Source organism: Oxyura jamaicensis, chromosome 20 (assembly GCF_011077185.1).
Source record: "Oxyura jamaicensis isolate SHBP4307 breed ruddy duck chromosome 20, BPBGC_Ojam_1.0, whole genome shotgun sequence".
In the NCBI taxonomy this organism is placed as follows: Eukaryota; Metazoa; Chordata; class Aves; order Anseriformes; family Anatidae; genus Oxyura; species Oxyura jamaicensis.
In genome coordinates this window covers 1,400,535-1,417,995 of record NC_048912.1, presented here as the reverse complement: position 1 = coordinate 1,417,995, position 17,461 = coordinate 1,400,535, and the positions used below count along the sequence as shown (strand labels likewise).

General features: G+C 48.6%; 1 protein-coding gene across 2 annotated transcripts in view; it reads right to left on the bottom strand.

Moving 5' to 3' along the window:
* LOC118176700 (fer-1-like protein 4) overlaps positions 1–17,461 on the bottom strand; it is a 44,289-nt gene that overhangs the window by 12,242 nt on the left and 14,586 nt on the right. For both annotated transcript variants that reach the window (XR_004755502.1, XM_035343837.1), the window contains exons 19-38: positions 17,110–17,210; positions 16,463–16,550; positions 15,365–15,481; positions 13,833–13,985; positions 13,395–13,578; positions 12,728–12,852; positions 12,190–12,324; positions 10,836–11,009; positions 10,477–10,593; positions 9,961–10,122; positions 9,373–9,535; positions 8,233–8,315; positions 7,689–7,820; positions 7,013–7,061; positions 6,111–6,217; positions 5,615–5,746; positions 2,672–2,782; positions 2,079–2,206; positions 1,426–1,596; positions 444–598 (exon numbers count right to left, since the gene is read on the bottom strand). Coding sequence is in view for 1 of the 2 variants with exons in the window: in XM_035343837.1 (XP_035199728.1) it covers positions 444–598; positions 1,426–1,596; positions 2,079–2,206; positions 2,672–2,782; positions 5,615–5,746; positions 6,111–6,217; positions 7,013–7,061; positions 7,689–7,820; positions 8,233–8,315; positions 9,373–9,535; positions 9,961–10,122; positions 10,477–10,593; positions 10,836–11,009; positions 12,190–12,324; positions 12,728–12,852; positions 13,395–13,578; positions 13,833–13,985; positions 15,365–15,481; positions 16,463–16,550; positions 17,110–17,210 (2,587 nt within the window). In the remaining variant the exon portion in view is untranslated. The remainder of the gene's footprint in view (positions 1–443; positions 599–1,425; positions 1,597–2,078; positions 2,207–2,671; positions 2,783–5,614; positions 5,747–6,110; positions 6,218–7,012; positions 7,062–7,688; positions 7,821–8,232; positions 8,316–9,372; positions 9,536–9,960; positions 10,123–10,476; positions 10,594–10,835; positions 11,010–12,189; positions 12,325–12,727; positions 12,853–13,394; positions 13,579–13,832; positions 13,986–15,364; positions 15,482–16,462; positions 16,551–17,109; positions 17,211–17,461) is intronic.

Below are 17,461 nucleotides of genomic sequence, written 5' to 3'. Positions count from 1 at the left end.
AAAAACCCCCCCCCCCCTCCGCACCCCGCCCAATGTCTTGGTGATGGTGGTCACAAGCAGATGGAGATAAAGCTCTATAACAGTGTCAACCACTAGAATATGCTACACCTTCTCTGGCTGAACAAGGATGTTCCCATGCACTGCCCATGCACTGCTATGTGAGAGGGTTTACTTTGCAGAAGAAATGTTCTACTCACTGTCTGAGAATCTGCTTTGGGACCTAATGGCCTGTATCACATCTCCCCCATAGCAACACCATCATCCATGAAAACCAGGCCACTGAGTGCTGAGGATACTCCCAACAGTGACCCAGAAATATGGGCAGGGTGCAAAGTGGGGGCAAACAGCCCAACTAGCTTGGACACTTCAGGGAAGAGAGGCTGTTGGGCTGGGTTCCCAGCCCAGTTCACCACTGAGCGCAGAAATAGCCATGCCCTCTGTACCTTCAGGAAATGCCTCTGGAGGAACCTTGAATATTTTATTGCCCACTTTGACCTCCTCCTGTCTGTACTCTGCTGCAGGTAGTGAAGTTTTCTTGCATAAGCTATCCAGGATTTGTGTGGGCTTGAAAGCATCTCGCCACATGTTGTAGCCATCTCTGTGTGGAAGGGAGAACACGTATAGTTTAGACATGACAGGTTTTTTTCATAGTTTAGGAGATCCCCTGTCCTCCTTCCAACACAGGCTATGCCACAAGCTCCCTGCTCAGAGTTTCACTGGGGAAACCACAGACACAAAGAAGCTTAATGAATGAAAAGCTTAACGAGCTTTCCTCTCCCAGAACAAGCCAGGGTTGCACCTCACAGAACCACTGGTGTCAGAGCAGCAATAGCAGCAATTCCAGCTGCAGCTCCAAACTGGGAGAGAGGTGTTAGCTGTTTTGGGAACTCAATTCCAATAGCTAATTAACAGCTCGAATCCAACAACTAATTATCAAGTTACAGGGGAGAAAAGTGTTTACAGAAAATGTGGCCACCAGAAAAATATACCAGAGAATATATATTACATGAGGACAAAGGAAAATAGACATCATGAGCCTAGGTGCTCACAGAATCATCTAGTTCTAAAGAAACTGTCTTACTTTCTGAAAGAGGTCAAAATTACAACACTGTTAAATTATTTTTTTTTTCACAGAATACCAATATGAAAGCATTAAAGAATTTTTTGCTACTACATGCAAAATGTATCCTTCTGCAGTAGGAGTTAGGGCTATCACAGGAAACGGGTAGGAGACAAAAAAAATAATAATAATAAAAAAAGGAGATGGACTTTTCTATATTCCTTGTAGTGCATCTGCATGATACCTTGCTCAAAGGATACCGTGGATGCAAGGGTCATCCTCCAGAACTGGAGGTGCTCTGTTACCCACCTGAACAGTAGGCAAAAAGAACTCTCATGGCCCTAATATGTCAGACTAGTACCTACATGTCATACTGCAAAGCCACTCCACAGTTGGCCCTGTGCTTGCTGTAGAAACGATTCTCCAAATCAATCTTGGTCTCCCCAATCAGGTCATCAGATCCAACCAAATCATGGTCAAATATTGCCACAGTGAGCTCTGATTCCATGGGAAAGGAGACTGTCAGCTCCACAACTCTGGACAGAAGCAGATTGGGAAAGTGCAGTTAGCAAGGAGATATGAAATACATGCTCTGTTTCACCCATCCTACCCATTTAAGAACTGTATTTGCCAACCCTAAGACTCTTGATAGAATTTGGCTCTACAAAGTTCAGTGTGTGCAGATTTCAGTGTGCATATTCAAACAAAGGAGTTATTTATCCAGGAGTGTATGCTGTTGGATTGAGCTCCTTGTTGGAGGTAAGGACAAACGTCTCCAAACCTCTGTTGCTGCTTGGCTTGCTACTTTGTCTGATAAATCAAGTCCTTTGAGTTCTTCACTCCTAAACTTAAACGCTCCTGTGTCAGATGGAGGCAGGAGACATGTCTGGCACCTTTGTGTTATAGCACAAGATTCTCCAGCAGAGAGTAACAGAAGACTGCAAATGCTGGGCTGTAGCCTGAGACCTGTATTTACACTAATCCCATTATTCCTACTAGAAGAAAACTTGCTGCATACTCTCCAAACACAGGATTGAGCTGCTTTGGGATGTATCGCTCCTTGGTGTCCTTCCGCTCCTGCCCCACTGTCACCACCACATAGGGGTCTGCTTTGCCATTGGGGTCTGCTGGAGACAGGTTTGTAGCCTGGAATACACAAGAGGTACAGCCATACACCAGCTGCAGAGAGCAACATGCATAGGAGACACTGTGTGGGGCCTGAGACCACCCAAGCTCACTGGTCAGGTCTCTCCAGTAGCTGCCCCAGCAAGTGAAACACATTTGCTGCCAGCAAATCCACACTTTACAAGCAACAGATGTTTCCAGCTGCCAGCCAACCTGCTTGCTCACTGTCTCAAGGCAGATGACAGGAGCTGGGCAATGCCCATCTAGATTCTTAGCACCTCATGAAGATACAAAGCCCAGGACATGGACAAGGAATAAATACAAGCCTTCACTGTAATGTACTCCAACTGGCCAAGCAGATCCTGTAAGACAGTATCAAGCCTTTCATATGTGCCACTGCTCAAATTTACTAAGTGGAGAATGGCAGGAGATCCTTAGGAAGGGACAGACCTCCAAACATTACTGCCACCACCACAGGAGACTTACCTTAACAATATAAACTCTAATGAGAACCTTGATGGGCCTGTTCCTTGGAACACCCTGGGACACCCTTGGCTCCTTGCTTGCTTCCACAGTAGGGTAGACATAGAAGGAGCCCTGCAATAAAGACACTGCAGATAGAATCATAGAACCATAGAATCGTTAAGGTTGGAAAAGACCTCCAAGATCATCCGGTCCAACCATCACCCTACTATCAATGTTACCCTCTAAACCATATCCCTAAGCACCACGTCCAACTTTTCCTTACACACCCCCAGGGACGGTGACACCACCACCTCCCTGGGCAAACCGTTTCAATGCCTGACTACTCTTTCTGAGAATAAATGTCTCCTAATTTTCAACCTAAACCTCCCCCGGTGCAACTTGAGGCCATTCCCTCTAGTCCTATCATTAGTTATCTGTGAGAAGAGGCCGACCCCCAGCTCCCCACAATTTCCTTTCAGGTACCTGTAGAGAGTAATAAGGTCTCCCCTGAGCCTCCTCTTCTCCAGACTAAACAACCCCAGCTCCCTCAGCCACTCCTCGTAGGACTTGTGTTCGAGGCCCTTCACCAGCTTTGTAGCCCTTCTTTGGACATGCTCCAGGACCTCGATGTCCTTCTTGTACTGAGGGGCTCAGAACTGAACATAGCACTTGAGGTGCAGCCTCACCAGAGCAGAGTACAGGGGACGATCACCTCCCTGGTCCTGCTAGCTACACTATTCCTGATACAAGCCAGGATGCTGTTGGCCACCTGGGCACACTGCTGGCTCATGTTGAGGCGAGCATCAATCAGCACCCCCAGATCCTTTTCCTCTGCACAGCTTTTGAGCCACTCTGCCCCAAGCCTGTAGCGCTGCATGGGGTTGTTGTGGCCAAAGTGCAGGACCCGGCACTTGGCCATGTTGAACCTCATCCCATTGGTCTCTGCCCATCGACCAAACCTGGCCAGATCCCTCCTGATTATTTCTCTGCACAGCTGTCAACTTCCCTGTACTCTCCCCGAGTTTCCAGCCCCTTCTTCCACCAGACATAAACTCTCTTTTTCTCCCAGACACTCAGCAGAAGTTCCCTGTTCAGCCACTCCAGTCTTCTTCCCTGCCAGCCCATCTTATGGCACACGGGGACAGCCTGCTCCTGAGCCTTTCAGACTTCCTTCTTGAGGAGCGTCCAGCCTTCCTGGACCCCTCTCCCCTTCAGGACTGGCTCCCAAAGGACCCTCCCAGTCAGTGTCTTGAACAATTCAAAGTCTGCCCTCTGGAGGTCCAAGACCCGCCCCCCACAATTCACCAAGAATAGAGAACTCTACCATTTTGTGGTCACTCTGCCCAAGACAACTCCTTACCACCACATCTCCTACCAGTCCTTCTCTGTTCGTGAACAGCAGGTCTAGCAGGGCACCCCTTTGGTAGGCTTACTAACCAGCTGAGTCAGGGAGTCATGAAGCTGTCCTCCATGCACTCCAGGAACTCCTAGGCTGCTTCCTCAGGGCTGTGTTGTATTTCCAGCGCATGTCCGGGAAGTTGAAGTATCCCATGAGAACAAGCGCTGACGATTGAGTGACTTCCACCAACTGCTTACAGAATGCCTCTTCTGCCACTTCATCATGGTTTGGCGGTCTATTACAGACCCCCACCAGGATGTCCGCCTTGTTGGCCAACCCTGATCCTTACCCACAGGGACTCTACCTTATCATTCCCAACCCTGAGCTCAACGACATCAAAACACTCTCTAATATAGAGTCACATCACCTCCCCTCCTAAGTTGCCTGTCCCTTCTGAAGAGCTTGTAGCCATCCATTGCAGCACTCCAGTCATGGGAGTTGTCCCACCACGTCAGTGTTGGCGACAAAGCTATAGTTTGCCTGCTGCACAATGGCTTCCAGCTCCTCCTGTTTGTTGCCCATACTGCATGCATTGCTGTAGATGCACTTCAGTTGTGCCATTGCCCTCACCCTCAACGCTGGGACTCCTCCCACAGGCTCACCTCTATCAAGCCTCATTGCATCCCCAGACCCCTTCATACCTAATTTAAAGCCCTCTCAATAAGCCCTGTCAGCTCCTGGGCTAGAATCTGTTTCCTTCTTTGAGACAGGTGGGACCCAACCACAGCCATCAGGTCAGGTGCTGAGTAAAATTCCCCATGATCAAAAAATCCAAACTTCCTGCAATGGCACCAGCCTCTCAGCCATGTATTGATCAACTGGGCCTTCCAGGTCTCCTGATTAGGGAGGGATACTCCCAGTGATAATGACTAGAAAGAGAACATCTCAGATGAGATTGGAGCCACCAAGACCAGCCCCTCTTGCCAGCTGGAAAATCAGAACCATTGCCCATGCAGACAACAGACACCCTGTGCCCATGGGGACAGCCCTTTACAAAAGCACCATCATGCCTATATGGCCCAGGCCATCCCTGTTTGCAAGTTAGGCTCTCAGGCCACCGCCAGTGCCAGAAGATCTGAACATCTCCAAGCACATAACTGGACTGCCAAAGGTACCAAGGGCAGGAAGACACCAAAGGTTTCCTAGGGACCTTCATAAATCAACCTTTGTAGTTGATGTTTCAGTCTTCAAGAGCTCCTCTGTGGGAGAGCAATGCTTACTTTAGACAAGCTTTGTTAATTTTGCAAACAGTGAAGCTCATGAATTTACATACTAAACATACCCAGAGGCCTCAACCAGGATAAGTGTCCCTTCATGCTTCATGCTCTCTCTTTCTTAAGAGGTAAAAAAATCTAAAGGCAGTGTATTTATCAGCTAACAAAAGACTACAACACAAAGTTACTTTGACAGGCCCCTATAGTACCCTGGACATGCCTCACCATGGCCTCACATTACTTGGACACACTCATCCTCACTGAGGCTTTGCTGGCATCTGAATTCTCTGAGACACAGGTCACCCTAAGAATTTTCTTCCATGTACAGCACAAACTTTATTCAAATGATACCTTGTACTTCCCCACAAAATGTTCATCCTCATTTCCATCTTCATCCTCATTTGCTTTGCCACGATGAAGGGGAAAAATACACAGCCAGTCTTCAAAATTACCAAACTCATTTTCCAGCTCAGAGTTATAGATCTGTAAGAAGTAGAAAGTCATCTTAGGCCTTTTCCTGGTATCTTAAGGGGAGAAGAGTCCCCTTTAAGAAGGGAAAGACCATCTTTCCCCTGCTTTGACCATTTCACCTTGTCCTGCCTTACCCCAGTATTACTCAGTGCAAGGTTTTCTTTATCACCCCAGGCCCATCCTCAGATGAGCATGTGCATCCCAATTGAACTTTAGGATCTCACTAGCTGTTTCAGAGCCCAGCAAAGATGAGGCCCAGTGCACACTACTGGATCAGGTTATCTATCCCAGTCTAACCTCCACTGCAGGAAAGTGAGGACAACATGGAAAAAGTGCATGGGTTGGAAGAGGCCAGATCTGTCACCTCAACACTCACTTGAAGGGTAGCAATGAGCTTCCTCTTGGGTCGAGCAGGTTCAGCTTCAGTTACTGCCTCATCTTCTGCTTCCATGTCAATGTAGGCTGCATTTAAATTGCCTCCATCTAGAAGTGTCAATATGAGACTGGGAAATGCTCTGATCTCTCCCATCATGGCAAGTGCCCATCCATGAAATGACCCCAGCAACAGCTTTTGCTTTCATCCAGGTCTTTGACTTGTGTCAGGGTAACTAGAGTTATTGCTCTCCATAACAGGTGTTCTCACATCTCAGCTCTCCCAGCAAGACAAGTATGCATGAGAGGACAAAAATCAGCACAGACCTGCCTGCCTGAATGCTCTTCAAGAAGAAAGTGGGCAAGGTGTCTTCCATAGGATTCACATCATTTCTATGCTTACTGTCTTATCATTTCAGGTCATTACTAGGCCAGTCACTGCTTACACCTCAGCAAACCTGAGCCTACAGCTGTAACACTGTCCTCAGATCTGCTTTTTATTATTGTTTTTCTGAGTGATTTTTTTATCCAAGGTGAGTATCCACAGGCAGAGTGAAGCCCAGCTCCCAGACAGTTTTTCCTCTCCATCATCCCTTCTGCCCACTTTTACTTCCTGCTCCCACCATGGCAATCCCATGATACTTGCAGCCAATTTTTCTGCAGAGTTTTGCTCACTCAGGAAGGCTCTTGCTTCAACAAAATTTTCTAAACTTTCTCAAGGCAAGTTTAGTGTTTTCAACTTGAAATGGCTTTTGTTAGCCTGTGCCAATGTTTCTAGTCTCTCTGCTCCCTTTTGTGTTGCTTTTGCTGAATGTTGCAAAGCTGTTGCCCCCTCAGGCCCCATTACCACAAGCCCACCACCCTCTAGTACAGTGTAGAGCCTGGCTCTCCCCACAGAAGACTCACCTGCATCATTCAGGTCATCATTCTCAGCATCTTCCTCATCAATGCATGTCTGGAACACACAGACAGTCACCCCACATTGCTGACCACAAAGGCTTCTCTATCCAAGCATAGGACACTTCCAAATCTTACTGCCAAGTAGCGTCAGCAACATCCAGACTGAGATCATTTAGCATTAACATTTTTGCAGGAGGGTTTTCAATGAGTGCTTTATCAGCATACCTGAAGGAAACAACTTTTCCTCTCCCCAGATCTTCTTATTGCCTTTTTTGATTGGGATATTGGAGAAGCAGGGTAAACAAGGAAATCTGTGGCAAACCTGCCCCCATAGCCCACCCTCGGAAGACGGAGTGAAAATCTCCACACTGCATGAAAGTCGCTGCACTGCAGCTCAGATCAGCAATGCCACATTTTCAGGAGTGTCTTAACATGATCCCAGTCACATCATCGAAACCACTCAGCCTCAGGGATGCTTCAACATCCATTGCCTGCAGAAATCAGCCCACCTGGTCAGTGCTTGATACCTGAGTACCTTAAGAGTGCTTGACACTCAAAAGCATACATTTTCCTGTAGATCCATGCCACATGGCTACTGTGACACTCTGTGCTGATGAAATCATCTTCCTCAAGCCAGTGCAGACACTTCTCCCCTTGGATGGCAGCTGTGCCAAGAGATTACCTGGTTATACAGCTCCTTCAGGGACTCATAGTACTTGGACCACCAATCCAGTTCTTCCAGATCTGGTTTCTCCTCTTCATATTCATCCTCTTTCTTTGCAAGCTTATTAATAGGAATCTTCTTTAAAGGAGCCTTAAAAGCACAGAGTAAGGGCTCAGAGGGAGGCAAAGATAACACAGGACACCCACACATCTTGCACTAGTACCCTGATAGCCCCAGCGAAGGCTCAGCTTTCATGCAGAGCACAGGAGGTGCAAAGCTACATGTAGCCCAGGTTCATTCTTTGCTACAAAAGCATCGGTACTCATTGCACAAGGGAACACAGCTCTTCTCCCAGTGCCACAGCCTAGACATGCAGCAGTGTCAATGACCAGCAGAAGCAGGCATGAAACTCTTCAAGGAGACAGGCAGAGGAAGAGCAGTGTTTGAGTCCAGAGCAAAAGCTGGTGGTTGAAACTTAACTCTGAACTTCAGAACTTTTTGTTTGTAACCTTCAGTTTGGACTTTTAAACCTCAACATTCACTGGGTCAACACATCACTCACCTTTACCAGACTCAAGGGGTGAGTGCTGGGACCAGGAGTAGGGCCAATCTGAGAGGGAAGATGCTGGGATGAGACTTTCCGAGCTGAGATGAAGAGAAAGAGCATCATGTTCTCATGAATTTAGTTCTGCCCACTGCTTCCTAATTTTGTTCAATTGTTATTTCACAGGAAAAATCCCTCTCTTACCCACCATGATGTGATTTATTTTAAAGCTTTTGATAGCAGATTGTGCCAAAATTTTACTGGAAAACCAAGTACATTGCTAAGACTAGCCACCATCATCTACATGCATTACTGTCTAGTAAGAATTCAGATTTGAGATACACTTGCCCTATTTGAAAACTACCACAGATCAATCTTTTGCTTCTTAGTCTTCATAACGTATTTATTTGTACACTCCCAAATCAGGAGCTTTGGTTGTTGCTGTCAGAGTTGGGTTAATCTATTCCCAAATGAGTAGTCCTTGATCCAGCAATAGGAGAGAAGTGGAAACCTCTCAAATCCTTGGTTGTAGTGGACCAGCTCACACTCCCTAAAGCTTGACAGAGGTCTCACTGGGGACAGCCTTCCAGTCCAGTTACACATAGGTTTGGAATAGGTGAATACAATAGCCCTTCACAGACTAAAAAAAACTCTGATTCCAGACACAGTCTTCTCACGGTGTAATTTCAAGTGTAAATTTAAGTTACTGTGTAATATCTAGCCCCAGTTAAATGACCAGCTGGATTAAGACATCTTCACAAGCCATTCTCCCTCCTCTAATCTCCACAACTGTAAGACAAACAGTGGCAGGGAAAAAGGCTCCAATGAGATGGCATATCGACAGGTGAAGAGTCCTGTTGATGTGGTGGGGAGGCATATGGTAAGCTAACCTTGGAGAGAACAGTCTGCAAACTACCCTCTGCCAACCCCAAAGAGATCAGCCTTATGCTATTGCTTCACTGCAACCACTTCCCCAACACCAGTCTTAGAGGATCACAGCCTCCAAGGCTAACCTGCCTTGGGTTATGCTTTTATTCAGCATCCTATGGTTCTTGGATGAGGACTTTGCCACCTGGTTACAGAGAAGAGGGGCGGAAGATCTCTGTCATGGGCAGAATCTGCCTGTTGCCTCCACAAGAACCTCACCAAGCAGCTCACCTCTGGGCACATCTTCTGTTTCCTCTTCTTCGAGTTCTCTTGGAGAGAATTTCATCACGTTGGACACAACATGGGTTCCCACCAGCACGGTGCGCCCAAATGCCCGTTTTTCCACAACAAAGATGCTGAGGGGAGGGTGAAGGTAGACCTGCTCAGGGAGCTCCTGCAAAAGAGCCATTTGAGGGGTTTACAGGAGTGAGGGCAATACCAGTGGCAGACCCACCACACACGAGGAGGTCTGATGAGAACCGTTACAGCTCTGACCTAAAACCAGAGCCTCATGGTGACAGAATCACAGAATGGCCAGGATTCGAAGGGACCTCTGAAGATCATCTAGTCCAACCCCCCCACTGAGCAGGATCACTTAGAGCACATTGCACAGGAAAATGCGACAAACAGCTAAGACTGCTCTCAGTGGGCTTCTTCCCAAAGGTTTTGATCTGCGGCCAAACTGTGCGGCCCTGGGAGAGCAAAACCCTGGGGGCAGCTCCCCTCCTGTGCCCTCACCCTGAGCAAGCAAACAGTACATGGATGCAGGACAGCCATGGTGCACCCCAGCATGGTAGGAGCCCCCTTACTACTACTCACCACGTCCATGTATTTGACCACCTCGGTGAAACTGGGGTTCTCTTTGTAGGCCACAATTACCTCTGACTCCACCTTCTTGCCAGCACATTCAATAATCACTTGGGGCTGATCCACCTCAAACAAGTTGACCCGCTTCAGGTCCCGCAGGCCCCAGAACAGGATCTAAAGCACACAAAGCTGCTGGTCTGCTCCAGATATGCCAGGCGCAGACCAGCCCTGCAGCCCTGCCTGGAGGTGCCAACACACTCAGCACAGACCCCAAGAGAGGCATGAAACCACTCTCCCAAGGTGGCCACATGGACCCAAACTCATGCTGCAGGCACAAACACAACAGCTTTGGCTGTTAAACCACTGAGGTGGTTTCTCCTGAATGTCAAGTACCTCCATTCCTGGCATCTGCTCAGGTTTCAAAGGCAGATTTGAGCCCCAAACCCAACTCCCTCCCCAAGCCCTGCCCTGTCCATGGGCTGGCTGTACCATCTGATGTAGGAGCCAGTCCTGCAGAAGGCAGCTCACCTCTATGCGAAACTCCTTCAGCACTGGGCGGATGCCCTCCGGGATAATGAATCGTCCCTCACGGGGATCTTCCAAATAGCTGGGCTCCTTGGGCTCCACATCCTCAGGCAATGATGGCTGAACAGACAGAACCAGGACACACTGAGCATTGAAAGACATTTCTCCTCTACACCATGTCCCCTCTCCCTTCCCTCTTGTTCTATGCCCACAGGCTCTGTCCCTGCAGATTCCTTTGAGTTGAAAGCCAGTTGAATTTCAACAGGGAATCCTTTGGTGGGCCCCATGCAACCAGCTCCACATCCCTTGGAGCTCTCCCCAGAGTGCTGGCAGCCATAAGTGTCTTCCTCAAAGCCCATTACCTCCAAATAGCCACTGTAATCCAGCTCAATCAGCTCAAAAGTGGCAATGAGCTCCCCAGCTGCTTTGGTGCCTTTGTAGAAATCAAAGAACTGCAGGGCAGGTTTGCTGTATGGCTCATCAACCAGCTTCACATGTGGGACAGCAAAAGCCTGGCCAAGGAACTCAGGGGAGCCCTGCAGGAAAGGAATGGTTGAAATTATCCCTGCACTATATCACCACCTCAGAGGAAAGATCACCACTAATTCCAGTCCTCTGAGCCAGCATGAGAACTCTTCTCCTCTCTCTGCTCTATCCAGAGCCTGGAGCAGATGAGAGGTACCCACAGCAACTCCTCTTAGCTCCTGGTCTGCTTCCATATAGAACTGGACAAGCGGCATGGGACCATGGACCAGAGGTCATCAAAGCTAGATCAGGTTCCTCGGAGTTTTCTCCGGTCAGGGTTTGAATGTCTCCAAAGATGGAGATCCCACAAGCTATCTAAGCTCTAGGCCCAACATTTGAACACCATCAGTGTGAAACTTATATTAAGTTGACATTTTTTCTTGTTCCAACTTGTGTCCATTGCCTGTCATCCTGTCCCTGTGTACTTCCAAGAGCAGTCTGGCTCTATCTTTTCTACCCTCTCCTATTAGCCAGCTGCAGACAGCAATAAGATTCCCCCTTTGCCTCCTGTTTTCCTGGCTCTCAGCCTCTCCTTGCTCTGTCCTGTGCTGCAGCTCCAGACATCTTGATGGCCTCATCTGGTCTTACTCCAGTATTTCAGTGTCTTTCTTTTACTGGGGAGCCCCAAACAGGGCCTAGGAAAGCTGCTGAGCTACGTGGGAGAGTCCAGTGCATGGGAGAGTCCAGTTATGCCATTCCCCTTATGATAATAAAGAGGCCCCAGGAGAAGAGTGCAACTTCAGAGTACTAGTGAAGGGGGAAAGGGGAAGACTGAGGAGGGACGGGAGAAGGGGAAAGAACAGTTCTGAGATCTACATCATCTCCCCATGGCTGCAAGTCCTCTTCATCGAGAGCCCATTTAGGAAGCAGGGCAGACAGCTGGGAGAGGCACAATGCTTTTCCAAAGAGGGGAGATCCTGGATCCACCAAGCAGTTGCCAGGACCTGGCTTGGAGTATCTCTGAGCCATCTGTAGCCCATAGCCAGTAGCTTCATCCCAGCTCACAGCAAAAGGCTGCAGAAAGTCTCAGTTATAGCCCCCAGGACTCACTGCCACCAGCAGACCAGGACCAGGCAGGGTCATGGAACCAGAGGTGTTGCTTCTAAGTGCCTGCTTGCAGCACCTACATATTGCTCTCCTACCTTCCCTGTCATTGAAGGGACAGCAGGAGGGCGGTGTGGCCATACTTACAAATTTACTGTGGTTGAAGAGATTGACTATAACGATGGGTGTCTCTGTTTTCAACTCTTCTCTTTTCCCATCAATAATGAGCTGGTCAAACAGAAGTAACTCATTCCACATTGGGCTCAGTGTCTCCTCCACTGTCTGCAGACAAAGACAGGAGGCCTGAACTTACCAGAGCCCATGGAAAAAAAACACATGCACTTTGTAAAGAGAGTGAGGGAAACCACAGCTGCATGGAGCTAGCGCCTGGCAGAAGAGATGGTAAAAGCATGAGATGGTAAAAGCATTTGGGGCCAACTGGCAAATGGCAATCAACCCTTGAGACCATGCTCTGCTTCGCTGTTCTGTCAAATGTTCCCTGAAAGTAGCCACATTGCCCAGAGCACACAAATACCTCAAGTGTGAAGTTACAAAATTTCCCAGAGGACTGACAAAGCACTGCCTTTCAACGTGTCAAGGAGGGTATGATGATTTTTTCTGTCCCCAACTCTCCAAGAAGGCAGAAGCTTGAGGAAGCTTGAAGAAGAAGTTTGAGGGCTCTCACCCTGGTGGTCTGGCAATAAGTTGAAAACACCACTCTTGCAAATGGATCAGAAAGGCCATTGTCACCTGCAGGGAGGATCCCTCGAGCCTGATACAGATGGGCTCGGAGCTGGAAATAGCTGAAATCTGGAAAGAAAAATAGAAGAGAGTTCATAGTTCCCTGATCCAGCCCTACCTCAGGCCAATATATATATATATATATATATTAGGAAGAGCATGGTCCAGCCAGATAAGACAGGGTGCATCCTGCAAGGGTACCACTTCAAGGGGCACTCACTGCAGGTCTCAGAAAGCCTTTAAAGCTTTGGCCAAGCAAGAGAAGCTCGGCAGACCCCTGGGAATAACACAACGTGAAATGTGCAGTGATTTCCTTTGAGTATCTGCCACTGGGGAGCACCACTGGGTCTTAGCAAAGGGGCAGACCTCATGCTCACTGCCAGTTTGGCACAACATTCAGTGCCTAGGAAGCCCCTACCTATCTTGCCAGCTGCTGGAGCTGTGAGTGTGTGAACACGTTCTCATCAGAACAAACTGGACCTGCCTGCCCCACTCACACCTCGAAGAAAATGTGGAGATAATGGGTCAGGTCCTACTCCTCAGACACTGACCCTGGGGCAGGACATCTCACCTCTCCACTTGCCCATTTATGGCTAAGCCATGGAACTCACCATCCCTGCTGAGTCGGCTGGGAAGACTGTACACCGATAACTGGGTGATCTCCTGTCCACTCTCAGAGAGGTACTTGAACTCCTTGGGCAGCTCCACCATGCAGTTCTTTGCATATTTGGTAACCCCAAGCCACATGTAGATTTCCAGTTTGGCAAAGATCTCTCCAGTATGCAGCCCAGGGACCTGAGAGTGCAGGAAGTTTAGCAGATTGCCCAGCCCAGCCATGCCACCTTCAGACTAAGACCATTGGTGTTGGCCTGTGACCAGCCGCAGAGCACAGGAGACATGGCAGCATTTCGGCAGAGGCAAGCATCACTGGTGGAGCAAGAGCTGTGTCTCCTTGCAGCCACCAAGATGACAAAAAGGAGGGCTAAGAAGAATATAGGGGGAAGCAGCAAGAAGGAAGCAAGAACATGCTGTTTTAGTATAAACTCTACCTTCAAAAAGACAGTCTGGATCTTTGCACAGTCCTTGCCTTTCTCCTCTTCAACTACTGAGTAGAGGATGTTCTGTGCAGGGACTCTTGCGTATGCCACACGCCGGTTGTTGCTGAGCATCCAGATGAGGATGTCAGGGAGGGTGCACTGGGGCTGGAGGGAAGAAAGGGAGGCAGAGCAGTGAAAGTCTCCTGATGCACATGGGGCTGATGGCTGCATAGCACTTTGGAGATCCAGAAGCAAGTGACAGGGCCTAATGCTGGGCACATGCTTCTGAAATTCAGCCCTGCAGCATGGCTCTGCAGTTTTCCTGGAAGGATTTGTGATCCTCCCTCATTTTCATTACAAACACCAGCAGGACACACTCACCCTCACCCCACGCTGGGGAGAGGGAGCCCTCATGAGGCTGGAGAACAGAAGCCCAAGTGCTAATCCATGGAACGGAAGCACACCTGCTGGCAATCCAGCAATGCCAGCACTCAGTGTTTAAATGCAGCTTGGACTCAGAACAAGCTTGCAAATGAAGGACATGTGCAGATGTAAACAATGACTTCTTTAAAACCCTAGGCTCTACTTGCTCCCTTTGGCATTAGTGCTTGCAACTGTACATTGTACTTGTACTTAAAATTTTTCAGTACGCAAGTAGCTGAAGCAATTTACTACTGATCCAAACCAAGACTGCCGGCCTTCAAGCAGGGACTAAAAGCAGTGAATGCACATGCAGGTAAGGCCCGCACTGAGGTAAGAAGGACCCCACAGAGACAGCAATATTCCCACTCAATGGTAGGCAACAAGAGGGGAGCAGGGTCCTCTGTGCCTGGGACCGTAAGGCTGGAGCCTGAGCACAGCTGCTTCTGGCAGTGCAAGGGGTGAAGTCTCATTCATGCTGAAGTCTGCCCTCACATACTTAAAGGTGTGATAATGATTGAACTTGTTGAAAGGCTTCACTGAATTGCATCAACATCTGGTCAATTAGTTCCATCAAACAATGCACCCTGGTTTACACTAAAAGTATGCACTTATTTTCCAGAGATGTTTAGAATAGAGCCAGTGAGACTCTGAACAAAGAGAGTCTGTCTTATAGATGAGAGACCTTATTGCAATACAAGTTTTAATTTGCAGGAAGGTCTGGTGTCGGTCCCCAGTGGGAGTGCATGCAGAGCAAGGCAAGGCTGATTTCCCAGGCAGGCTTCCTGCATCCCCACTGTGGGCATGGCCTGGGGTCAGGCAGGGAGGGCAAGAGGGTCCTGATGGCCTGGAGCTGACCCAGCTCTGCCTCCAAGCCACTACTGAGCCCTTGGACTCCTGCTCTGTCACCATTGGTCCAGCAAGGCTGCAAGGCCTCATCCCTCACGAAGGCCATTGCATGGTAACTTCCAGCAACTAGAAACTGGGATTTTACACATCAGGGAAAGACTTCAGAGAAACAGCCCCATTTCAGGTTGGTAAAAGGCCCATTAGCCAGCTCAGCACCCTCTCCTTGCCCATGCCCTCTCCAGCTTGGAAATGGAGTGCCCCAGGAACAGCTGTACCTCTTGAGCTATGAAGCGTATCTTGGCCAGGATTCTCCTCATCTCCTTAACCTTCTCCTTGACATTGGCTCGAGTCAGTTGCCGCCTCACACGGAGCCCCTGCTTCGCATATAGGATCTGAACAGACAGCAGAGTTGTCACATGCCTGGCCATGACCCATGCATATAACACTGGCAGCCCTCACAGGGGCTCTGTGGGGAAGCAGAGCACCACATCCACCCTGCCCCATTGCACCCTGGCCTCCACCAGTTCTCTTGCCAGTTGTTGAGAACAAATCTCATGAACCATTTAGGGAAGGGTGCTGAGGACCGGAGATTCCAGTAACTCACCAGTTCTGCTGATACCAGCCAGTAAGAAAAGTCTGTGAGCTTTTGCATCATTTGGGGCAGAAGGATGGCTAAGTAATAAACATTTCAGAAGATGATGGTCCAAGGCTCCAGATAGAGCCTGGGAGAACAACCAGGGGGCCACAGGAGTCTGGGAATATGAAGATGAAGGAAACTGGAAGACAGAGCTAAGCTGTCATGTCTGTTTATTGACAGCGTCCAGATCTGAGGACAGACTTTATGATGAAATCCAGAAGGAATTCAGGGTTCAAAACCAAACCCAGAAAATTTATCTCTTGGGCTGGTTATCTCTTTCAGAGAGTCTCAGACTTGCAAGAGAGCTTTCACCATCACTCAGGTGATGGTGTGGGGGGAGGCAGAGGGAAGGGAGAAGGGATCCAGACATGCCTTTATTTTATTTCCTGCTGCTGTCATTGCATTTTGGTCAGCCTTTCAAAGCTTTGCAGTTTGATATAGTTTGAACCATGACTGTGTTCTGCTGGGATAAGAAGGATGGCATCTTCTGCATAAAATATATCATCTGCATAAAACAGGAGGCAGCCATAACCAGCCCCTGCCTCTGCTCCCTGTGCTGGAAGATATATTGCTCTAAGCAGGGATGGGAGATGCTGCAGTAAAAACCTATAACTGTATTGTCGGTCTTAGCTCCAGGTTTTCCTCTTAACATCAATTCTAGATGGTCCTCCAGAAGCATCCCCCAAAGTGAGGATTACACTGGCTCCCTCCACCACCCTCAAATCCCACAGCTTACGATGTTGCGCATCATGTATTTCGTCCGACATCTGTCAAGGTTGTTTGGATGTGCCATTGTTTTTCTCTCCGCGCTGAGTGAATATTGCCTGCAATGAGAAAAGCAGCACAAGCTCTGCAACCCGTACACCCTGCAGGGGAGCACAGTTTACACAGCAGGGCCACAGGTTCCAAACCCCTGCTACTAATCTGGAGGCATCAGAAACCTCATCTCTGTAATGCCTTCTTTTCTGTAACCTCTTTGATCAGAAGGTACACTGGAATTTTCTCAGCACTCAAGGCACTGTCTTTAATGTCCCCATTCCAAGGTTAGGGGCTGATGTGCATATTGGACCCCACCAGGCAGTTGCAATGACTGCAACATGAGTGTCTTGAAAGAGTGAAGGAAATGTCCTAACACTTAGGAAACACACAGGAGATCAGGAACATCAAGGCTGCAGCCTGTTACCCCTATGCTTCCCAGGTGTGGTGCTATGTGCTATTCTCTCTGAGCTTGCAGAGCAATGGGGTCTTTTCCCCTGGTTGTCCTGGTTTCCTTCCACTCATCCTCCCCTTGAAATCAAGAGTGCAGGCTATCACAGCCCAGGTAGGACAGAATATAACCTCCTAACCCAAAGCCAAAAATCAGGAAATCAGGGACATAAGAACCTGCAGCCAGCTGCAAATTCCTCCAGCACTTCTCGGAGCCTCTCTTCTGCTTTAGCCTTTGGCCTTCTCATGAGCTTCTCCACATCATCTAGCCCCTGCTCCTGTGGGGAGAGTATAACCTTTAGGGATCTTGCACCTGGCTGTGGGGTCAGAGCAAAGCATGGCAAGGATGTGTTTGCCCCAGATGTGTCGTTCCGCAGAGCTGGGACAGAGTGAGCATGGCAGGTCAGTGCTGCACTGCCAGAGACTCTGAGACTTAAGGATAACCTGAACATTGTAACATCACCTTGTGCTTCAGTCTTGAGCAGTCACCAAAACACACAACTGTGAGCTTTGCTTTCAGATTTCTAAG